General features: G+C 37.7%; 1 protein-coding gene across 1 annotated transcript in view; it reads right to left on the bottom strand.

Annotated features, from left to right (window-relative positions):
• Kcnh8 (potassium voltage-gated channel subfamily H member 8) overlaps positions 1 to 25,816 on the bottom strand; it is a 367,265-nt gene that overhangs the window by 43,188 nt on the left and 298,261 nt on the right. Inside the window, exon 11 of the mRNA XM_048354862.1 lies at positions 25,361 to 25,575. Within this exon, the coding sequence (XP_048210819.1) occupies positions 25,361 to 25,575 (215 nt within the window). The remainder of the gene's footprint in view (positions 1 to 25,360; positions 25,576 to 25,816) is intronic.

Genomic DNA, 25,816 nt, shown 5'->3' with positions numbered 1-25,816 from the left:
TGATTGTGGCAGTGTTTTAGTGGACAAATCTATTATAGTAGAATTCAGCATGACTTTATACTGGTTGACTCACATTTTCTCTATAATCTCAGATACCCAGTGCCCTTTCTAAGAAGTATTAATGTAACCCAAACTTCTGTGAATGATAAACAGATTAAAAGTTAAACCAAAGCAAGTAATTTAAACAAACTAGTTTGCTCATAACACAATCTTAATAAATACTGGCATCCTTTTTTTTTGTGTCATCTGTATATGTGCTACAATCCAGCTGACAAAATAAACATAAAATGGGATAACATGCATTTGGATCTTTTGACAGGATCTGATTTGAGACACAAGCTTGGTGTGGTTGCTGGGAGATTTTATTCAAAGAGAGAGTTCTCTCTGACTGTGCAACAAGTCTACTCCAACATGTGATTGGACTTTGAGTTCTGTAAGTGAAGAAATTGTTTCTCTCCCTTTAAGCCACTTTGAATTGCGTTTTTGCTACCTATAATCAAAATAAAAAGCACTTTTACTGGCTAGCACGTAAGATTCCTTTTGGTAACAATCTTTTATAGTTCTGTGAGCATGGAAATCTGTCATATATGTATGTGTACATAATACACACACACACACACATATATATATATATATATATATATATATATATATATACTGAGTTATGTATGAATTAAATTCAAGCAAGTGTTCATTAAGCATATAGTGCTTTGGACAAAAATGCCACTCAGGGAATTTGCCATAGTTCAAGGAGCTCTTAATGAGGTGTCCATGTGCATGTGTATACACACATATATCTGAATCCTCTATTAGTAACATGGCTGAATTCTCATGATTTTTTCTTCCAGTCACTGGTGGTTCACACTTATAATCCTAGGTATCCAGGAGGCTGAGATCTGAGGTTTGCAGTTTGAAGATTGGCCTTGGTACAAAAATCCCAAGACTCCTTAATCTCTAATTAGCCAGCAAAATGCCATAAGTAGAGGCATGGGTCAAGTGGTAGAGTGTCTGCTAGGAAGGAAAAAGCTTAGTGAGAGCACAAGGCCCTAAGTTCAAGAGCTGGAACTGCCTAACAACAAAACCCAAAACTTTCTCTTAAACATGTAGGGGAAAAATAAAGCACAGAAATCAGGTAGGTTGCTGATGGATTTTCAAAAAAATTCCTCAGCTTAATTGTGTACATGTTTGACTCATAAAACTATTGATGGAAAATCTTTTTTTTTATTTAAATGAATACTTCATTAATCTCCTCTATATTGGGTACTCAGAGCTTTTAGGATTAAAGTACCGAATAAGAATCTGTATTTGTGCACCAGTGGCTCATGCCTGTAATCCCTATTTAGGAAGCAGATTCATGCTTTAAAGCCAACCAGGCAGAAAAGTAAGCCAGACTCCTTTGTAATTAACCACAAAAAAAATCCCCAAACCTGGAAATGTTGTTGTGGCTCAAGTAGTAGAGCACTATCCTTGAGTGAAAATGGTGAGAGACAGCGTCCAGGTCCTGAGTTTGAGCCTCAGTACCAGCATGTATGCACATACACACACATAATTTGAAACTTGGTTTTAATGGATTATATGTGTACTGGGTTCCAATTGTGTTTCAGAGTCAGATGGTTTGGGACTAAAATTCTAGGTCCTCATCTAAGGACTCTGGACTGTTTTTGTTCTTTGTCTTCTTTTTTTTTTTAACTTCTAGCAACTGTATCTTCTTTAGAACATAATACAGACAACTTATTTTCCAAGTAATTACAGAACAAAATGAGCTAGTGTTAGTGTTAGTAAAGTGCTTACAGCTTGTACAGAACATACAGCTTGGCTCTTAGGAGCACTACTTTGTTAGTGCAGTAAGTATCCTCTTCCCACAGAGCCTTTGTGATGAGGGTGAGCCTCTGAGATGCCAGCTTATAGGAGAACTCCAGAGGGTGAACCCTGGACAGCCTGGACCACCATCTAGAATGTAATGTGGAATGGAGGACCCTCTGCTCACACCCCATGTCACAGTGGGGCAGATGTGAGGATTCCTGGTGGATGAAGCAGTAGGGAGCCGTTCATCTTCAAGTACATATACATGGTGGCATTCCTACTGGTGGGCATGTGTATTTATATGCAAATCTGACACTTCTTATTTCAGACTGAACATCTGCAGTTTCCTGTAGGATGGAGACAACCAGGGAAGGGAAGAAAGACTTTTTCTCTGTCATGTGTATGGGGTAGCAGGTGGCCTTTTATTCTGCTGCCTTTCCCAGCTCAACTCACTCTCTAGACCTTCCAGGATCTTAAAAATCTCACTCTCCAACTTTTAGATACAAGAAGGAGCACTTAGATGTCATCTGAATGTACCTGACCTCTCTGTAGAGCTTGTCACATTCTTTAATTGACAAAGGGCTTCCCATAAAAATATCTGGAGGAGATGAACTATGAGTGTTACTGTTTGAATAGTAAATGTCCTCAAATGGCTCAAGTGTTAAAATCTGAGTACCAGTGTTGATGTCAGTATTCAGAGGTGGGGTTTTAGGAATGAAATAGACTGTGAGGGATCTAACTTTATCAATGGATTAATCCAATGATGTGTTCATAACTTAATAGGATATTGGGTAGTGGTGGAAATTTTAGGAGATAGGAAAAAGAATAGTATGTTTTGACCCTGTACCCTAGCTCTCTCTCTCTCTATCTCATTTCCTCTCTCTGCTTCCCAGATGCTATGATGTGAGAAATGGACTCCACTGTACCCTTTCACTATGATGTTATGCCTGACAACAGGCCTAGCCAGCTGACTATGGAACAAATACATGAGGCAAAGTAAATCTTTCCTTCATTAAGTTGATTTTTCCTTTCAGATGCTTGTCACTGTTGTGGGAAACTAACATAATGAGTTATAGTGGCTTTTAACATTTTCTGCCTTATATGATTTTATTATTATGTTTTTGCCAGTCCTGGGGTTTTGACTTAGGGCCCAGGCACTGTCCTTGAGCTTCTTTTGCTCAAGGCAATCACTCTACCACTTGAGCCACAGCACCTTCTCCGGATTTTTCTACGAATGTAGTGCCGAGGAATGGAACCCAGGGCTTTGTGCATGCTAAGCAAGCAATCTATAAGTAGGCCAAACTCCTGGCCCTGGTTTTACTTTTTTAACATGTATTTAAATGACATTTGGGCTCTATGAATGTTACTGGAATGATTGTGTGGGGATCTATAGTGATTCAATTACACAAAGGAACCCCACAACTCATACAACCATCTGCTTTTCTTCTTTTGTCCAGCAACCATCTCAATCCACTCATCCCCTTCCTGGAGCCTGTCTCTTCTCTCAGCTCCTCAGTCCCATGGCTGCCATGGAAACCACCAAGGTAGCACAATGTAATATTTCTCCATCCTTAATTCTCCCTAAACGCATATATACACTCACATTCACACAGACACACTGATGAAAACCGAGTGGACACTTGGCTTAAGATGAGACACTCAAAGATTTTCTATAAGAACCTAGAAACAGTTCAGAATCCAACTCAATATGCTTCCTACTTAAAATAACAAGCTACTATCCATGGATATTTTCTGCCACTTGGTGAAGAATGAAAGATGGCAAGACTAAAGATAGTAGAGGTTATACAGAGAGAAGAAAATGTAAGAAATGGAAATAAAACATATGAGACTTGGAGAACCTGATAATAAAATTTATGAGACCCAGGTTTTGTGAGTGTATGTTTTTAAGGAGGAAGGCAAAGGGGATAAAACTGATAATAAGGAAGAGAATAAAGCAGTAAATCTAGGCAATCACAAAGAAGGAAAAGCACTGGATACTATTTTGCTGCAGTTAGAGGAAGTACTAATTGTGAACAAGTGCAATCAGTCCATCCATAATCTTCACTTATTGAAAACTATGAGAATGGACACATGAGTTGACTCTTGAAATACTGAGATGTAATCTTTTCCTTCAGGGTGTTGCTTGCCAGAGTCACTTCTTTTCTTTCTTTCTTTTTTTTTTTTTTGGCCAGTCCTGGGCCTTGGACTCAGGGCCTGAGCACTGTCCCTGGCTTCTTCCCGCTCAAGGCTAGCACTCTGCCTCTTGAGCCACAGCGCCGCTTCTGGCTGTTTTCTGTATATGTGGTGCTGGGGAATCGAACCTAGGGCCTCGTGTATCCGAGGCAGGCACTCTTGCCACTAGGCTATATCCCCAGCCCCAGAGTCACTTCTAATTCACCAAAAGGCACCAGGAGGTGTGAGGTTTCAGAACACAAAATAGACTGAATGCCAGGCACTATTTCTAGCCTAGTACCTACTGAGCTTTTCTGACATTGTCTTAGCATCATAAAATCTACATTAGGTAAAACAGTTTACTCCAGATATTTCAAGAAGTACATTCTGGTTCCTAAAGGAGAGAATTTTAAGATAGATAACTTCAAATCACAAAATATACTGGGCCCCAGATGACAAGGAAATGTGACATAACAAAATGACATGTGAACCCTTCAATATACAATTTACCAAGGACAATGATCTCAGAAAGGTGAGATATTAATTATGTTGTCTTATTACACAAGACTGTGCTAGCAAGTGCACACCTACATATAGGCAATTGTTGAGAAATTAAGGCTCTGGAGGGTCAGATAGGATTTTTTAAATTTGGTAATTGTGTTTTGTTGTTGTTGTTGGTCATGGGGCTTGAACTTGGAGCCTGGGTACTATCCCTGAGCTCATTTGCTCCAGGCTAGTGCTCTACCATTTTGAACTACAACTCTACTTGTGGTTTTCTGGTGATTAATTGGAGATGAGTCTCACAGACCTTCCTGCCTGGGCTGGCTTTGAACTGTGACCCTTTCAGATCTCAGCCTCCTGAGTAGCCAGGATTATAGGTGTGTCACCAGCACCCTGCATTGGTAAGTCATTTTGAAGAAGACTGCTTCCAATTTTCTGTTGAATTGAAATGGGGACTAGATTGAAAGCAAATTGTTTCTTTAGGAAAAAAAAACTTTTTCAATATATTTTGAATTGACTTAAATTGTAATGTATCAACAGCGCTAGGATGAGCTGTTGGGAAACAAAAAAGTTTTACTTAGACAATCTAGTCAGTCTTGTCTTTGGCTGAGGAAGAAAGCCTGTAGCTGAAACTCATGGACTCAGTATAACTTAATTATACAAGGACTTGTCCAGTGCTGGGAAGTGTGACGCAACTCAGTAGTGCATGGGAATTAGATGCTTTTTCTGGTGATAATTGCATTTCAGTGAGGGACCACTTTCTTAAAAAATAAAATTAGAGATCAAGATTCACCTCAGTATATTGAAGACTCAGGATCTAGACCCAGACAGAAACAGGCATTTCTATGGAGAAAGTACTAAGGCTGATTAGGGAAAATGAGAAATACTTGGTCACTGGTCCATCATGTTCTCAGAGTTTGCCATCAGAGGAACTTTCTTGGTCCTCACAGCTTTCAATCAGAAGAAAAGATCAATGTGTTAGACTTCAATGAAGTATTTTAGAACCATTGATGAACTGCTTTACTTGACTCTAGACTTTTCCACATTGAAATTTATTTTGTCCCCTCCAAATTTGTAGTTTCATGCTCAGTCAATAAAAGTATTAGCAAAAAGACTAGAATGATTGAATGGGTAATGGTACTGCTCCTGTACTTACTTGGGGATATTTGTTTTGTAATAATTTATTTCTATGGAAAATGGGTTATTTGCTTAGGTCTGAAGGCAGATCTTTCATTTGACCATATTTTACTATACCAGACCATGCAGAGAATTTTCATTATCTATACTGCAAGCCGTGTTTCTATTATTCAGTTAAAATTTCTTACCTGGTATTTGAAAACCTCTTGTCCTGAACTTAGACATGAAAAATAACGGTTATTCAGTTTGTCTGCTTTTTCATTTTTTTCCCTTTCAAACACTGCTTATTGATCGACACTCTTTGGCTTTGTTACTTCTGAAGTATATAATTTTAAATTCTCTTAACTTTACATTTTAGACTTGACTAGTCAAATAGGCTGCAGTTCTCAGGACTTTATTTTATTAAAATCTTACATAGATTTTAGGTTCTGAAGAAACTTTTTGTCATTCAAGAAACTTTTTGTCACTTATTAAATGTATATTATATATTCGGAATGTAGTAGGCTCTGACCACATACCCGGAGTTAGTGATACAGGACATTACAAAAGCCTTCATAAAGTATGTATTCTATTAGGAAAAACTGATTCTGAGTAAGAAATAATTAAATTAATTTCAGATATAGTTAAAATACTATAAAAGATAAATGAAATACATAGCACAGGGTAACTCTGAGGTGTCAAACTCCAAAACAGGCGGTCAGGTAAGGCTGGAGTAGCTGGATTGCAGAAGGATGAGCAAAGGCAAAAGCTCTAACACATGGAAGGTGGCAGAAGCCTGACATAGGGAAAGAAAAGAAAACAGGCTGAAGTCTATATGGAGCCAGGAAGGCATAGAAAGTCAGGTAAGGGTAGGAAAAGAAAGAACTTTGGAAGTTATTGTAAGAAGTCTGGAATTATTATATTTAGGTAACACAATCACATGATTCGATTCATATTTTTACAAGAGCAGTCACATCCTGGAAAGCAGAAGGTGGTAATAAGAGAAGAGTTGAGTCATAGAGAATCATTCCATTTAGCTTTCATTTGACATAATCAGATAGACTATGTGTGTGTGGCAGGTGTTCAGCACAAACATAAACCTGGATATATGCTCACCCCCCTCTTCCATGGGTGGTAGTACAAATTGACTCCTCCCATAGAGATTGGCTTACTCCTGATGAAGGTTAAGTATGTATAGAACAGCTGGTATCTAAGTCAGAGGACTATCATAAAATGTGTGTATAGCACCTATTACAGAGTAGTCAAAAGTGGCAGGTGTTAAATGATGATTACATTTCATTCTTTGCTTTTATGTGTGAGTGTGTGTGTGTCTGTGTGTGTTTGTATTTGTACTTGAATCTGTGAAAGTAGCCATAATATTTCCACTGACATTATGTTAAGTGTGTACTCTTAGACTGAGTTTCTTGTGATTTATTATCTGATTCTGAACTGAACAATGGTACCCTGAAAAGTGTTCTATTATATATAATATGTCATCAGGGAAGAGGTCCTTAGATTTTTCTTTGATCATAAAAAGGGATTCAAATACATATAATTGAGTAAGGTAATGCCAGACAACTGGACAGAAATACAGATGAAGAAACATATAGATAGAGTCAGATAGCCAAAGACAGTGACAGAGAGAGAGAAAGAAGGACGCAGGCATCTTATAGTGAAACCAAAGAACATTAAAACAAAAGATATTAAAAGTAGATAGAGAAAAGTGATGACATATAATTTACAAAGGAGCAACAATTAGACCAACTAGGAAAAAATTTCTCAATATAACAATAAAATCCAGAATAATAAATTCATGAAATTAAAAACCAAACCCAAACCAAAGAACCCAACAGCAACAACAATCACCAGACAATTTTTTTCCTTTTTGTCAATAGTGGGACTTGAACTCTGGGCTGGGTACTGTCCCTGAGCCACTCTGTGCTCAAAGCTAGTGCTCGTCCGCTTGGGCCACAGTGCCACTTCAAGTTTTTGAATGGTTACTAGAAGATAAAAGTCTCATGGGGACTTTCCTGCCTGGCTTTGAACCACAATCCTCAGATCTCAGCCTCCTGAGTAACTAGGATTAGAGGCAGGAGCCCCGATGGCCAGCTCATCATTTTAAGTGACTATAATCATGAGAAAGAAAAACAAAATGGAACTCCTTTCGTGAAGGTAAAACTTCCTTGAAGATCAAACTTACTACAAATGGAAACTAATATATGCAGTGTGCTATTGTGTAAAAACGGTTGAAAAACATAGTAAGAAATGGGAGATCAGAGAACTGTTAAGAAATATTCAACATATAACAAACACACTGTAACACTGTAGATCAGTAGAAACAACAATGAATAATGAATGTAGTAAATGATGCTGAGAAAATATTGAAGTGGGTGACATTGATCAAGATGCGTTGTATTCATAAATTTTTGTTACATGACAACTTATTTGTACAACTAAAGGTAATAAAATAGCAATAAAAATAAGATTCTTTACATTGTTAACAATTGTAACAGATTCAAAATTTTAATCATCAAAGGAAAAAGTTTGAAACCTTTTGAAATAAAAATTCAAATATTTTTATTTCCCAAGGCTTTGGAATAATTTCTTAAATAAAACAAAGAAAATTAGCTTTAAAATATTTATATATCCAGTTACCAAAATTAAATTATCTGTATATCCTGTGGACATCTTAAAGAGGGGGATCAGGCAAGCTACAGCTGAGAACTTTGTTTACTATGTGGGAGATACAGGATTATTAAGACTACATATAAGTTCATTATTAAGACTATATATAAGTTTCCACATAAATCCAAACCTATTAAATGTAAGCATAAGACAAAAATGATAATTTAAATGTGCAAAAGGGATAACTAAAGTGTTTTATTTTAATGCAGTAGAATGTTAGGTAGCAATAAAAATCAGGAAGTAATAGTTGTCAATGACAGATCGATTTTAGAAGCAATATTAATTCCAGTAGAGCGCAGTTTACACACCAACAGGTGGTGCCATAAAAAAAAATCACAGAACATGTAAGTTTAAATAATGCATTACTTGAAGACATTCACACAGAAAGCATAACTACGTCACATATTATTCTTTTTCTGTTCTTTTCTTTTTTTCTTTTGCCTGTCCTAGGGTTTCAGGGTTTAAGGTTTTCTTGTGCTTGTTCTAGGGCCTGCACATGGTTCCTGAGCCTTTTTGCTCAAGGTTAGCACTCTAACACTTGAGCTACAGCTTCACTTCCAGCTTTTTGGAAGTTTATGGACTCTCCTTCCCAGGCTGACTTTGAGCATTAATCCTCAGATCTCTAGAATTCTAGGCATGAGCCACTGGCACTGGAAACATATTACTCCTGAATGTGTAGTTTTTACTGACTTGTATTTTTTTTTTTTTTTTTTTTTTTTTTTTTGGCCAGTCCTGGGCCTTGGACTCTGGGCCTGAGCACTGTCCCTGGCTTCTTCCCCCTCAAGGCTAGCACTCCGCCACTTGAGCCACAGCGCCGCTTCTGGCCGTTTTCTGTATATGTGGTGCTGGGGAATCGAACCTAGGGCCTCGTGTATCCGAGGCAGGCACTCTTGCCACTAGGCTATATCCCCAGTCCCTGATTTGTATTTTTTGTGGATTCTGCTGTACATATCTAAATAGTAAGTGCATACTTTCCTCTCTAATACCTTAGTCTTTAAGCTTAATATATTCCAAGTGCAATTCACTATTTTCCCTCACAAACTTAGTTGATTCCTCTTTTCCTCTTTGGAGTCAAGATTGCTGTCACACACATCTTTGTGTGTCTGGCTCTCTCACTCTCATATTAAGCAAAGTGTCAACTCCATCAATTTTGCTTTCTTAATATAGCTGAAAATTTCCCATGTCCTGTTCATCACTGTATTTCTTATCTTAATAAAGAAATTTACAATGGAATTTTATTCATCTATCAGGAAGAATAATATTATGTCATTTGCAGGGAATTAGGTAGACCTGGAAAAAAATTATGAGTGAAATAAATCAGGCTCAGAGAGACAAAGGATGTGTGTTCTCTCTTGTATAGAAATTAGATTCAAGGGGCTGGGAATATGGCCTAGTGGCAAGAGTGCTTGCCTCGTATACATGAGGCCCTGGGTTCGATTTCTCAGCTCCACATATACAGAAAATGGCCAGAAGTGGCGCTGTGGCTCAAGTGGCAGAGTGCTAGCCTTGAGCAAAAAAGAAGCCAGGGATAGTGCTCAGGCCCTGAGTTCACGGCTAGGACTGGCCAAAAAAAAAAAAAAAAAAAAAAAAAAAAAGAAATTAGATTCAAATTGTGAACATATATATAAAAAAAACAAACCACACTCCTGGCCATATGTATGCCTTCACAATGAAGCTAACTAAAGTATGATATTCTCAGTGGTTGATTTCTGTGGTGTCAACTCCTTTGAACTATTTGTAGTTGAACAAAAAGAAGGTCAAAAAACCAAAACAGGTCTAGTCAGAGGAGGGTTTAAGGGGAAGAAGAGAGGGAAAATGAATGGGGTGAGGAATAGTGGGTAAATATGCTCATAATATTCAATGTACATATGTGAAAATGGAACCAGGTGACTAGAGAGGATGGGTGGAATTGGGATAGATGGAGGTGGAGAGAATGGTGGAAATGATGACACTGATCAAGATGCACTGTATTCATAAATTGACATGTTGAATTGAAACTCCTTTGTATAGTTATTTGAATATAGTAAAAATAAATTTAGTAGAAATATGTGAAAAAAATAAGTACAAAAGAAGAAAGACTTATTTTTTAACCTCTGTCATTGTCTCTGCTATTTGTCTTGCTGTCTCTAAACAGTTCCATGTACATGTATTATATGCATATATGCAGTCTTGCTCCTTTGCTCACAGCAGCTTGGCAATCCTCTATGGTTTATCTTTCAGAATATATAAACAAATGAATTTCTGAATAAAGTTTATAAGGTTCAAATGTCATAGCATGACATGCAAGTCTTTTTGGACTTCCTGCAGCCTCATAAATCCTTTCTTTCACACCTTTCTTTCTTGTCACCAGACCTGCTTCACACATAATTGTGTTTTAAATTGTTGTGTCCACAATTTTCCCCTAGTTAATGATCTCTCTCTCTCTCTCTCTCTCTCTCTCTCTCTCTCTCTCTCTCTCACTTTGTGACCATCTTGGGGCTTGGTCTCAGGGCCTGGACAATGTCCCTGAGCTTTTGTGCTCAAGGCAAGCAGTCTACCACTTGAGCCACAGCTCTGTTTCCAGCTTTTTTATGGTTAATTGGAGATAAGAGTCTCATGGTCTTTCCTGTGTGGGCTGGCTTTGAGCCAGAGTCCTCAGATCTCAGACTCCTGGGTAGCTAGGATTACAGGCTTGTGCCATCAGTGCGTGGATCCTATTTGTTTTCCAGGGCAGTACTTCTATAGCAATTCTTCTCTGATTTCTGGTCCTTCCTAGCCTTGGCCAGGAGCACCTTAGATAGAGGTGTTGACTCTGTCACTAATACCCAGCCACTTACCACTTGGTCTGAAATGGACTGTTGACTGAGTCATCCTCTGCACTTGCCTTTGAACTTGGAGAGCAGAGTCACCATTTCACTTATATTTTCATGTTACATGCACATAGCAATGCATGACCTATAAACTTTGAATTAAGTAAATTAAATATTTGATTCATGTTAACAATTTCTCCAGTATTATTAATATAAAAAACATGAGAAATGAGAAGGAAATATTGTAGGTCATCCCATCAAAGCTTTCTCCAAATGACCTATTTATATTTTCTTTTAATGACTTTGCATTCTATCTGCTCCTTCTGCCAATCTCAGTTTGAGCTCAAGGAATTCTGTCATTCTTGCTATAATCATAACCTTTCATTTTTTTTTACTGATTTTGATAAAAGAGTAGGGAAGGAGAGGTGCCCAGGAAGTTAAAGATTAAACTTTATTGGATACCTTGAAATATTTTGTTGCATAGGACTTATTTATGTGTTTTTCCCATTAAAATATGTCTTTTCCTCAAGAGCTGAACTTTGAAACAAGGAACTCAAGAAACTAACATTTCCCAAAAGCCAATAACGCAGTTACTAAATGTCTAAAGGTGCTAAGGAGAGACTTCTCAGAAGAGATGGAAATGCTTATCATGCTTGGCCACAAAGAAATACAAATCAAAACAATTCTGAGATTTCATCTCACCCCAGTTAGACTGGCAAACATTGTGAATTTGAACAACAACAAATGTTGGCAAGGATGTGGGGTAAAAAGAAACTTATTGCACTGTTGATGGGAACATAAACTAGTACAACCATTCTGGATAGCAGTCTGGAGGTTACTTAAAAAGTGAACATAGATCATCCTTATGATCCAGCCACAGCACTCTTGGGCATCTACCCAGAACATCACAAGCCAGAATACCATAAAGACCTTCACACACCCATGTTCATTGCTGCACTATTCACAATAGCAAAGTTATGAAAACAACCCAAATGCCCTGTAACAGATGAGTGTATCTGAAAAATGTGGTACCTATACACAATGAAACTTTACACAGCCATTAGAAAGATAATATGTCATTTGAAGGGAAATAGCAGGACCTAGAACAAATCATGTTGAATGATTGAGCCAGACTCAGAGACATAAATGATGCATGTTTTCTCTCATATGGGCAATTAGATCTAAAATATGAGGGCATAATAAATTATACAGGTCTCTAGGCAGTTACACACAGTAAGACCAAAGGAGGATACACTTAGGAGAGGAACAGAAAGGCACAACGCCTATGCACATCTGATCATACAGAATAGTATTTATCAACATGAACTCCACGAAATGAAAACAAGGTTTTTCTTTTTGGCTGTTGTTCTTTTCTTTTCTTTTTGTTTTGAATGTCCATTTATTTGTCTATGGGAGAGTAAGGGGAGGCATGGAAATAGAAGGATAAAGAGTGAACAAATACAGCAATGGTACTCTCTGGATACTATGTTGAAAATGAACTATACAACTTGTGGGTAGGATAGGAGGGAAAAACTGGGAGAGAGTATATTCTTTACCTGACTTACATAACTGTAACCCCTTTGTATATCATCTTTATAAAAACAATAAAAATAAAATAAAAATTATGTCTTTTTTTCTGCCAGTTTTTGGAAGTTTTGAGTACATATTTCATTTCAGATGTATAACATACAAATATCTTTTCTCACTTTGTAGCTTGCTCTTTTATTGTCTTAACAAAATCATAATGAATAAGTGTTCGTTACTTACCTGATCATCAATACTTTCCTTTATTGTTTTTGTGCTCATGTCCTATTTAAGAAATCTCAGCCAGCTCCTAGGACATGAGGATATTCTGCAAGATGATATTCTGAAATGTTTGCTTCCAGAAAACTGGCTTCATTATTCAGGTTTACAGTTCATATAGAATTGAGATTTATGTATGGTAAGAAGTAGAGGTCAATATTTACTTTTTTAGTATGGGTTAATCATTTATTAATCAATCCTTACTTTTTATTAAATAACCCTTTATTGATGAATCATCATTTATTGATTTAAACTGATTCATTCATTTATTGGTAGTGTAGACTATGTTTTTTCCACTATAGTTCAGTAGCATCTTGGCCTATAAACTGTGAGTAGCCCATAAACCCTTTCCATTGGCTAATTGTCTTTCCCTAATAATTTATTGATTCAGTTATTGAAAGTTTGTAATATTTTTATTCATGGTTGCATACATCCTCAAATAATCTCCTCTTCTTCCTCCTCCTCCTTTTCTGTGGGAACCCATAAATGCCCAGCCATGAGGTTGGCCAAACAGAATTGGAAGGCTATTCTCTGACTCTCAGAAGGCTGAGAGTGGCCCTAGGAAGATCAATGGCTCTTAGCAGTACAGCGATCACAGTTTCTACCTTAGTGAGAATCCATTCAACTCCAGAGCTTTCCAGGACCTTGGCGCTAGCAGGTGGCCTACGAAAATTGGTTGGTTACTTGTCACCTTCACTTCTTGTTTATGGGAAGTCACTAGCCCTAGGATTGTTCCCCCCATTCTGGTGCCCTTATGTCATTGAAGTAGCTACCTTGTTTTCTGCACATACTCTCCTGTTTGATAATGAATAAAAGCCCTGTTCATGGGACCCTCTGGATCTGTTGCTGAAGGCATGCAGCAGGTCCGCTGGTGCCCTGAAACTGTGGTGGGACAAGGTGCTCGAGGTGATTTGCAACATTTTTGATTGTCATAGTTACTCTCTGACCATGTGGTTCAATTTATAATTAGTTTGGGAAAATGTATACTAGTTTATGTGCATACATTTTAATTTATGTAACTGTTATTTTCATATTTTACTCTTCTTTCAATAAATTCAACACTTGTACATCTATCTCCATTGCCATGGGTTGATGGATTCTATCTGAATTCTCTGCTTCATAGAATTACAGGGAATTGATGCACCATGGTTTACTGAATCTACTCTTTCAGTAATGGACACCTAGATTGCTTTCAATGTCTATTTACAACAAACAGAGCTACCATGAAAGTCTCCATGAAATTCCCCATATGGAATTATATGTAAAACCTGAATACATAACTATCACTGAAATGAACAAATCATAGATTATTAATACTTAAGCAGACTAAATAGTGCCAGATGCTCTTCTACAAAACAGATACCCTAGACTGTGTAGGTAAACAAATAATTGCACTAGGGCTCCAACCCACCTGTATTAAGCTCTCTCTTAATCTAAACTTTTAGAGAGTTGCCTCGTGGAAACTTCATTCTGATTAGTAGTTTCTGATGAAATTGTTGATCTACCCAATTACTTTAGATCTTATAGATATATTTTTCCATTCTTTCTTCTGTTAACTTTATACATACTATTAGGATGAGCTTTTCTATTTAATAGTTGACTGTATTTGCTTAAACTTGGTGCATATGATAACTCTAAAACATATGCAGTGTTATCATTACATATGTTTTAGTTTCACTTGAATGTCAGCCTTCTGAAGCATGCCATTTTTGTGACCATACTTCATTAATGTGGTGCTTGGGATAGGGAAAGAAAGAGGACTTGGATATCATGATAAATGTTCAAGTGTTAGGCTGCTAGGGGTCAGTATCTTGACTTACTCACATGACCTCAAATATACCAAAAGAGAAGAGAAGCCGGTGACACAGGCTGGTGACCCTTAAGGTCCCCTTTGTCTGTTTCAGGGGATCACTTTGGCCTTTAGTGGAATATTTTGTATTTATTAGAGATAAGAGGTCAAAGACCTTCACAAGACCAATTGGGGGATTCTCTTTCTCCCTTCCTTTACTGAAGAGGTGTATAGACAGAGGAGGAAGCTGCACTTTTCTTGCTTGTCAAATCACAGAAAGTGGATAAAAGAAGAGATGGAAAAACACATTTAAAATTTAATAATTCCTGGTACATTCTCCTCATAAGTAAAGCTAGAGAATTTATTATCTTTTTTCAACTATCACTGGCATTTGTTACTCTATATACACTATAAATAACAAATTAAGTCCTATACTATGCAAACAGCACACAAGCTGGGCACCAGTGGTTCTCACCTGCAATCCTAGATATTTAGGGGGCTGAGATCTAAGGATCCCAATTTGAAGCCAGCCCAAAGAAAAGTTCATGAGCCTCATATATTCAATTAACCAGAGAAAAGTCAAAAGTGGAGCTGTAGCTCAAGTGGTAGAATGCCAACCTTGAATGAAAAATCTACACATCTGCTGCCCCATCTCTCTCTAATGTACACACTTTCCTATGTATGAAACTGTACCTCTCTGTACACCACTATGAAAATAAAGAAATTAAAAAAAATTGAAGGAATATTGCCAAAGTCTTGCATTCAAACCCCAGTACTGGCACAAAAGATACATAAGGTATTTATATGTAGTCATATAAATATATTCTTTTTGTTCCACTGGCTTTATTCATTTTTGGGAATAGATATTTTGGATATTCTCTGATCACTTTATTTTTTACCACAAATTCAAATTTCTTATGTTAAAGCAAACTAGACTCCACATTAGCAACAGACAAGTATGTGCTAAAAATCAATTTTATCTTATGGAGCAATGAAATAAATTTCTCATAAACTGCATAGACAGAAATGGCTAAATTACTCTACATCATTATTGGGGCCATACGGGAGTTATAAATAAGGGCAAATACAGAAAACACACTAATTATATGAAATGTGTAACTAGCATGAGGTCAAAACACGTGCTAGTTAGCCTTTTCAACAGATACAAAGCATTTTATACACTTTAATTAATTTTATATGCAAACTAGATGAGCTGTCATTCTAAAGTTACACAATTTACCAAAGTGCTAGGAGACATGGTCTTACTGCTACATCCAAGTCCCTTTTTACTGTTGACTTTTGCCTCAGGGCCTTGGTTTTGTTTCAGTGAGTTTATTGTCAGTCTCCTTCTTATCAAAATATTCTGCTATCTCTCTATATCACCCCATAATCTATGAACCAAGTGGGATGCAAGGTGTCCTCCAGAGGACATAATTGTGGTGATTACCAGACAGCCAAAGAGAGAGTGAGGCTAAGATGTATCAGAATTAATGGGGAATTTGGTGATGAGAGGGAAGGTTAGAGGGGTCAAGAAGAAAGTGGAGAGCAGCAATTACTGGCTTAGTAACAGGGAAGAATGTCACATGATTTTTTAAAGGATAAATGTATGAAGATGAATTATATTTATGTTGGTTTCATTTGAGTGGTGCAAATATTTCAAGTACCAAACCCCACTGCTAAACTTTTGATTTCATTCCATCAGTGTAGTTCAAATCCTCTGGGGCACTTTGTGTGATTAAATTGTTTTGTGTGGGTGCATGGAAAATAAGGAAAGGGGCTTGGGTCCATGTCTGGATTGGCCATAGAACATAGTGGCAAGTGCAGAGAGCAGGAATTCATAACTATATCTTATCTTATCTATCTATCTATCATCTATTTATCTACTATCTTCCTTCCTGCCTACCCACATACTTACATACTATGATGGTTAATCTTGATTGTTAACTATACTGGTTTGAGAAAGGCCTAGGAGATTTGTAAAGCACACTTCTGGGCATGTTTGTGAGAATGTTTCCAGAAGTGTTTACATCATGAGGCTTAATAATGCATTAATTCCTTGTTGCACTCATAATTTAATAGCACTATTGGGAGGTGATAAAAAGTGGGATGTGGACCTACTTAGAGGAAGTAGGTCATGGAGGCATGCTTTGAATGCAACATCTTGTTCTGGCCCCTTCCTGGTGCTGTCCATCATGGGGTATATCTGTCTCTTTCTCCACATACTTCTGTTGCCTTGATGTTGTGCCCCAGAAACATGGAGAAACATAACTATGGACTGACTTCTCTGAAGCTGTGAGCTAAAAGGAATCCTTACCCTCTTAGGTTCTGTCACATACTTGCTCACAGTGACAATAAAACAGACACCACGTATGTATGTATGTATGTATGTATGTACATATGTATGTGTCCATCCACCTATGCATCATCTATCATTTATCTATCATTTTCTCAGATATATAAGGAGCCATCTTTGTTTATGTTAAATGGATAGGTTAACTTTATTTAGCCTGAAATTTTGTACTTCTTTCTCTCTTTAAAACACCAGTAGGGGCTTTTTGCAAATACCATTTCTTGTTGGGTTCTGATAACTAGTCATCCAATCACTATGTTCCTGTCAGCAGCTTGGCTTTCCCCAGGAAACTGTGAACATTAGCTGAGGGAGGGATGGCTGCTCACCGAGGCCTGGGGGAGGATTCCTATGTGCCACTCAATTGCACCTGTCCCTGATTCTCTACTGTCTTCCAGGGTTCCTTTCCGACCCTTCCAGAAGCCTTGTATTTTTGTTTTTAGTAGCTGAGCATGATTACTTATGCCTGTAATTTCTACTCAGAAGATAGAAGCGGGAGGATTCTAAGTTCTAGGCAAATTGAGGCAAAGTTATCAGGAATCTAGCTGAAAAACAAAAGGGCTGAGTGTGTACCTCAAGTAGTAGAGCACTTGCCTAACCTGAGGGAGGCCCTAGGTCCAATCTCCAACCCACTACCTCTGGAAAAAAAAAGCAATACTTTAGATTAGTAGCTTATGTTGAATTTGCCCTCCAGTCAAAAGTAATTACAAAGCTGAATGAAATACTTAAACTGTTTGCTGCATGAAGGCACTGAGTATAAAGAATCACACCAGCGTGGGCATCTCACTGAGCTAGTCATTATTCTGGGGACATTTGCTATTACATTGTGAAGAAGAACAGAGAAAACTAGAAAGAGGCAGTCTACTGACTAAAGAAAGGGTAATGTTCACACCAGCCAAACCACCTGGAATTCAATGAGTATAATCCAGAGAAGTAACTTTATCAATGCTCCTATTTAAACATTAGCCAACACCTACCTCACTTGACATTCAGGGGGCAGTCCCCTAAGAACACCCACATAGGTTAGATTAAAGCAGCAGCAACAACTAGAGGTGTGCCTCAAGTGGTACAGTGCCAGCTATGAGCAAAAAAATGAACAAGTGCATAAGGCCCTGAGTATTCACGCCCAGTAACACACACACGCACTCGCACACACTCACGATTTTTGATAGATGGAAGAGGTGGCATTAATCAAGATGCATTATACACATAAATTAGCATGTTGAATGGAAACTTCTTTGTATAACTATTTAAGGAAAATAAAATAAAGAAAAAATAAAGAAAGCAGCAGCTGAGAGGCTGGATTGCAGAACAAAGATGTCAGCAGTCCCACGGTTCTGAAGAGATTAGGCTTGGAACCCAAGTCCAGCCAAACAGGAGAAGACGTGTTAGGGTTTCAACAGAGAGTCTAGTTAAGAGTCAAGACTACAATTCAAGGCTATGAAAACATCTGAAAGAGGCCAGTCTCACAAACCATAGACAATCTATGGATAAACTTTGATTGGTCTGCTGATGTTCTATCTGCCTGCTGAAAGAAAATGACTCAGTGGAGGAAATGAAATGAATAATCTTTCATAGTCAATCAATGGCTATATTTAAACAAAATTATAGTTATTGCTTTAAAAAAAAACAAATGATAGAGGGGTAGGGGGAGAGAAGACAAGAGAAGGGGAGGAGAGAATAGAAATATTTGCACTTGATGGTTCAAATATCGAGGTTAAACCTATAAGGATTTTATTACTGCTATTATCAATATTCCAGCAAACAGAAATAAGGAGAAAAATTTCTCACGGGTTTGTTTTCCACATGCAGATAAAAGAAGTTAGAACCTATGTCACACAACACAAAGATGACTATTCAAAGTGGATAAAAGACTTTAATGTAAGCCTGAAATTAGAATACCTTAGATGAAAAAATAGAAGAAAATCTAGAGGTAAATTCAACCAATTTTATAAATTGATTAAAAAAAGATAAATTATATACAAGATACAGGGTACCAAAATAAATTTTTTTTAAAAAAAAGCCAACAGTGACAACAGGGGATAAACCAAAGGGAAAAAAGAAAGATACAGTATATTAAAAACAAACAAACAAAAAACCTTCTTGTTACCATATGTTGGAGTTCTTTTCAATTGTCATCATCTTATATGATCATATGTTTATAGCTTTTGAGCTATTATAATTCTCTGCTAGGACTATCCAAGACATATACTAATTGTTAGAAATGAGGGAAACTGTGGAGCCTATGTTTCTTTGGGTCTGGCTTACATCACTTGAGGGGAATAAAATTGGTGAGACAAAGGAAAAAGGGTGAACCACAGCCACTCCTGAAAGCAGTACGGAGATTCCTCAGAAGGCTAAACATAGAGCTCCCCTATGGCCTGGCAGCCCACTTTTGGGCAACTACCCAAAATACCACAAACAAGAACACACTAAAGCCACCAGCACAACAATGTTCATCGCAGCACAATTTTTCATAGCTAAATATGGAACCAACCCAGATGCCCCTCAGTAGACAAATGGATCAGGAAAATGTGGCACCTATACACAATGGAATTTTATGCCTCTATCAGAAAGAATGACATTGCCCCATTTGTAAGGAAATGGAAGGACTTGGAAAAAATTATACTAAGTGAAATGAGCCAGACCCAAAGAAACATGGACCCTATGGTCTCCCTCATAGGGAATAATTAGCACAGGTTTAGGCAAGTCACAGCAGAGGATCACAAGAGCTTAATAGCTATGCCCCTATGAACGCATAAGATGATGCTAAGTGAAATGAACTCCATGTTATGAAACGAGTGTTATATCAGAGTTGTAATCACTTTCAACATGCCATGTGAAATCGTAGCTTCTGTTGTTGATGATCCTCTTGTATCCCTTTCCTGTGGTTGTACCCACACTATCACTGTATCTCATTTGAGTACACTGGACACTGTATATACTGGTACTAGAACTAGGGAAGTGAAAGGGAATATCAAAATCAAGAGACAAAGGATAAAAAGACAAATGACTCCAAAAGCAATACTTGTGAAACCATTTGGTGTAAACCAACTAAACAACTCATGGGGGGAGAGGGAGAGGGGGAGGAGAGAGGGAGGGATTGAGGAAGGAGGTAACAAACAGTACAAGAAATGTATCTAATGCCTAACATATGAAACCGTAACCTCTCTGTACATTAGTTTGACAATTACAAAAAAAGAAAAAAAAAGACATGTACCCAAGGCCTAACGTATGAAACTGTAACCTCTCTGTACATCACTTTGACAATAAATAAGAAAAAAAAAGAAAATGAAAATAAAAATAAGAAAAAGTTTTCCTATGAAAGAAAAAGGAAAAAGGGTGAACCAATGTAATGCCACAAGACATTATATTGGAAATGAACTTGCAAGGGAGGGGACTAAATGGGAAGGAAAGTGGGAGAAAATGAGGGACGGGGTAACACTGTTCCACAAGAAATGTACTCATTACCTTACCTGTGTAACTGTAACCCCTCTGTATATCACCTCTACAAAAAATATTATTAAAGATAAATTGGATAAATTGAAAAGCTCTGCATTGTAAGAGGTACGGGACAATAAAGTGAAAATCCAATCTTATAGGATGTTAGCAAAGCATATATCTGACAGAGATTCATACTCAAAACTGGTAAGGAACTCAGAATATTCAATGGCGAGAAAACAACCTGGTTTTAAAATGCATAAAAGACTCATATTGATATCCTTTTTTTAGACAAAGATATGAAGAGGAGTTCAACATTGTGAATAGTCAGGGTAATGTAGAATAAAACTACAGTGGCGTAGCAGCACACATATGTTAGAGTGGTTGTTATAAAAAGACAGCTGAGGATATAGAGAGAAGGGAAACAAGATTGTTGGTGGGAATGTAGATCAGTACTGCTGCCAACACTGCATGGTAATTCCTCACAAAACTAAAAATAGGATTGCTATATAATCCAGCGATTTCCTCATGGGCTACAGATCCAAAAGACTGAAACCAGAATTAGTCTTAGATATTTATACTTGCACATCCATTCGAGCTATGCTCACAGTAGCCAAGATATGCAATCAGTCTATGTGGCTATCAGTGCATTCACGAACAGATAAAGAAAACAGGACATACATACACTGGTACTGCTCACCTTCCTACAAGAGAAAAATCTGTCATTTGTGACAATCTGTGTAAACCAGGGGGGATATTAAGCCCAAGAAAATAAGCCAGCATACAAAAACAAAACCCTGTATGAGCTGTTGGCCAAAGGGTAGGAGAAATATGTTTAAGAGATCTTGTGTTTATATTGTTAATAAGTAGCTACTATAACTACAGTATTGTGCATTTGATAGTCACTAGAAAAGTAGATGTTAAGAATTTTTTATCTCCAATAAATAATAACTAGGGGGGAGAACACAGACTTTAGCTTGACTTATCCATTTCACAATGTGTGCATATCGAATGTTACCTTTGCATTGCTGTGACATAAGCCAGATAAAGGAGGAAGGATTTATTGTACTTCACAGTTGCACTGGGTTCAGCCCATGGTTATTTGGCCCCCTGTACTGGCACAATATCATGGTGACTGAGAGTGTGTGTGTGTGTGTGTGTGTGTGTGTAGCTGTACTTTCATTCTCAATAGACAGGAAGTAGAGAGTAGAGGGGATTAGGATTCCATAAAGCCTTCATAAGCATGCCCCAAGTAACCAACTTCTTCTACTGATGTCTGACACCCCAATGCTTCCATCTCCTCCCAAAATAGCACCCCTATTTGAGGACCAAGGGTTCAAAAACATGGGGCTGTGTGGGGCACTTCATATCTAAACTATGACATTCCAGCCCTCACTCCCCCAAACTCCTGTGTGTTTCACATTGCAAAATGTATTCAACCTATCTCCAAGACTCTCCACAGACTCAGCAGGACTTTCATCATTGCAAAGACTACGTTAAAAGTCTAAGACTCAAAGTCAATTCTGAGCTGTGAGCTTTGTAAAATAAAAATCAGGTTATATACTCCCAAAACAAAGTGGCTCAAAAAAATCATACTATTCTAATAGGGGCACATAAGGGTACATCATACCTGTAATCCTACTTACTCAGAAGGCTGAGATCTGAAGATCACAGTTCAACATCAGCCAGGGCAGACAAAAAAATCCATGAGACTCTTATCTCCAACTAAGCACAAAAAAGCTGGAAGTAGAAATGTGGTGGAGCACCGGCCTTTAGGGGAAAAACTTAAGGAGAATACGTTGGACCTGAAATGTAAGCCCCAGGATTGGCAACTTCCCTCTGACCCAAATAAAAGGTAGGAAACCAAAGCAAGACTGAAAATCATCAGGGAAAACATCACATCTGACAGCTCCACATTGACTACTGGGGACCATAGCATTACAACGTGAGCTTCCGTGAACAATCTTGCACCTATGACCTTGTAAGGGGTAATCTACCTACCCCCTTCTCTTTAAAAAAATTATAATAGGGTTCAAATTGGGACCTTGCATGCTTGTTAAGCAGAAGCTCTTAATGCTAAGTCACACTGCCAGCCCTGATACTTTTTCATTATTTTGGAAACAGTCTTGCTTCGTCCTGTGGCATGCACCTGGGTGAGAATCCACCTACATGAAAATCCATCCATGTTAGGCTGGCTTGCAGTTAGGATAACAGCCACGCGTCACCTCACACCAAGCTCTTCACAAACTATTCTTCTGCTCAGGAAGGCCCCAAACTTCAGTTCTTCCAGTCTCAATCTCCCAAGGAGCTAGGATTACAGGTATGATGCATCCTGCTGCTGTATTATTCATTGTCTGTGACTTCCCTGGCCATACATTCTCTGTTTTTGGAATCTCTAATATCCTGGAGTCTTCATTTTAGCATGGGCTTCATTGTCTTGAAGTTTTACAATCTGCACACAAAGGAGCTCCTTGCAAAGAATTGAATTCTGCCACACATTACTGGTTCTTCCAGGCTTTCCACTGAAGCCTCTATGACCTTGCAACTCTTGTAACAAAACTAGTATTACATGATCAATGACAAGGTCTGTCATCATCTCAAGCACTGGCTGGACCATTCTGGAACATGATTATAGTGGTTTCTTAGGGCCAAGGTAGCTGAACTTAGGAAAACTCTTCCCTGGGTTGCCCAACACAGGCAGCATATCCCAGGAGCCCTCTCTTCTCAGGGGAATGTCATTTATGTGATCTCACAATTTTATACCCAGGAGTCCCCACTGGCTGGAGCCTGGCCATGTTCTGTGATGTCTTCAAGGCACTGCCCCTGTTGTCCTAGTGTTTGCAGTTATTTCTCTTTTTTTTTCTTTTTCCTATGTTGTGACTGTTTTTGATTTCTGTACCTTGTATATAAGTCTTGTATATAAGTTTATCTGATTTGTGAAAGGGAAGGAGAGTCACAGAAATGGTGGGACAAAGGGTGAACAATGCCACACCAATACTCACTAGACACTATGTTAGAAATAAACTTTACAACTTGGGAATGGGAGGGTGAAGTGGGGGGGATTGGGAAGAAAAGAGGGAGGGGGGGTAACACTGTTCAAAAAGAAAAGTACTGATGACCTGACTTATACCTCTGTACATTACCTTTAAAATTAAAAAAAAAAAAAGGAGAATGCAATGGCCCCTAGTCTAATTTCCAGCCAAGTCAGCCCTCCCTTCTGAAACTGCACAGGTCAGATCGTCCCCTATTTGTGGACAGGCAGCATGGCAGTGAGTTTGTGTGATGGACAAACATAGAGGATGTTCAGAACACAAGTGTGGTGCCAATGGCTCCTTCCTCCAGTGAGGCCCTCCCTCTCAAAGGCTCCGCAGCCTCTTCCAGAGAATGCTAATAGCCGAAGACAAAGAGTTTAAGACCTGAGCCTGGTGGTTTTGGGGAATATTTGAGACCATAGTCAAACTAGAACATGTATTTTAAAAAATCATGTTATATCTACCCCATAAATAATAATAGAAAATGTAAAGATCTTTAAAATCCAAGCACCAAATAAGAAAAATAATACAAGTTTGATCTAGTATTTTCCATTTTTCCAGTGCTGTTGAACACTCCCTATTTCTTTTTCCTTTTTTGATTATCTCCTCATCCCCAGCTCACCTTTAGTCTTCAAAACTAATTGCCATTTTATGCTTTTGTGGAGAGCACACATGACACTCGAGTTTTAAATTTTAATCTATTGAAGTAATTACATGAAAATGGTTTCAAGAAGAGCCAACATGTTTAATAGAAATTGTGTAAGTTTTAAGCCTGATACCTATGCTCAAACTCTGTATCAGTTACCTACGAATTTGTATGACCATGTAGTACTCTGAACTCTGTTGTTTCTACCAGGGAAATAGATTGATACTTAACCTTAAAGACTGTTTGAAGCAAGAAATAAGATACTTTTTATAGGTAGAGGGCTTTTTATATAATAGCCAATTCATGTTCATTTCTTCTCTGTTGTTTGCTATCAAATGTAAAGAGGTCCATGCATAAGTGATATTTATGAATGAGCTATCATCTAGGTATCTAAAAACATCATTTTTCATCTCCCACCAAGATGGGTACATTTGGATTTTCTTCATACCTTTCAATGTAAAGAATGCTAATTACTACAAAAATTGTCTACTCAGTATGGGTCAGTCAAAGCATGGTTTCTTAAACCCTTAAATATTGACTGTTGCAAATATCAGGGACAAGCATTGGTTACCCAGTGCTGTGCATGATTTTGCTTGCTTTCCAACAATCATTTCTATTAAGTCATTTATCGGTGACATATCTAATGAAGTCATATTCATGATCAGCTTAATCACAGAGCTGCACACATTTCGACAGGAAATTTGTTTGTATAAACTGAAGCATGCAGCAAATATATAATTGCATAAAATGTTCACTAGGATTTTAGTGTGACAATTTGGCCTTGAATATTTTTGTGCCTATTTAGTCATTTTAAGATAGATTATTTTGGGTACTGTTTGTCTAAAAATCATTAGTTTTAAGGAAATCCATGTCAAGCAACTTGAATATTGAACAGTTACAAATAAAGCATGCAAACTACGCACTTTACCTGGAAATCAGACATCTCTAGGGGAATACTATATGTTATTGAAACTAGAATTAATTGTAATCACATAAAATAAAGCAAAAAAGAAACTCAGTTAAGAAAAATCACCTACCAATAGTATTTTCCTAGAATATGAGTGACAAAACTCCCAGTTTGGTTTCCAGTGATTTTATCAGAGCGAGAAGCTGAATAACGATATCTTATATTTAGGGATTTTTTAAAGTGAGTTTATGACATCATTCTCTACTATTGTCACTGATATCCAGGTCCCATGTGAATAGAGCTCAGCACTAATTAGAAATGAGACTTACATCACTCTCATGACCTTCTCGAAGGTTATATGTGAGGTCGTGCTGAATGTCTTCCACGAATTTGTGAGCATACTCTGGGTAAAGGTCTAACACTTCGAAGAGTCCTTTGAGGATGATACATTGGAGATCACAGTAGGTTAAAGCCTTCACATCTGCATTGGTCTTGATCACTTGGTCCTTAATTGATAGATTTGCTCCAATTAAATCTCCTTTCCCTACAAACAATAAAGAAAAGAAGACATCATTTTAAAGAAAAACAAGTTTAGGACCAGTAATTTCTGTCGACTCTCTTGACTTTGTTTCCCCCAAATTCCACTGAAAAGAAAAGAATCTCTATCTTAGGCAGAATATTGAGATTTGAGAGTCACCTGGAATCTCGCCCTCCTCCCACTTGTCAGAATATCTTGTAACATTGTCAAAGGTCTTTGTGTGGGTAAACCCATCCCTGGTCATGAA

This window comes from Perognathus longimembris, chromosome 10, assembly GCF_023159225.1.
Source record: "Perognathus longimembris pacificus isolate PPM17 chromosome 10, ASM2315922v1, whole genome shotgun sequence".
Lineage (NCBI taxonomy): Eukaryota > Metazoa > Chordata > Mammalia > Rodentia > Heteromyidae > Perognathus > Perognathus longimembris.
The sequence above is the reverse complement of the archived record's forward strand: the minus strand, read 5'-3'. Positions and strand labels throughout refer to the sequence as shown.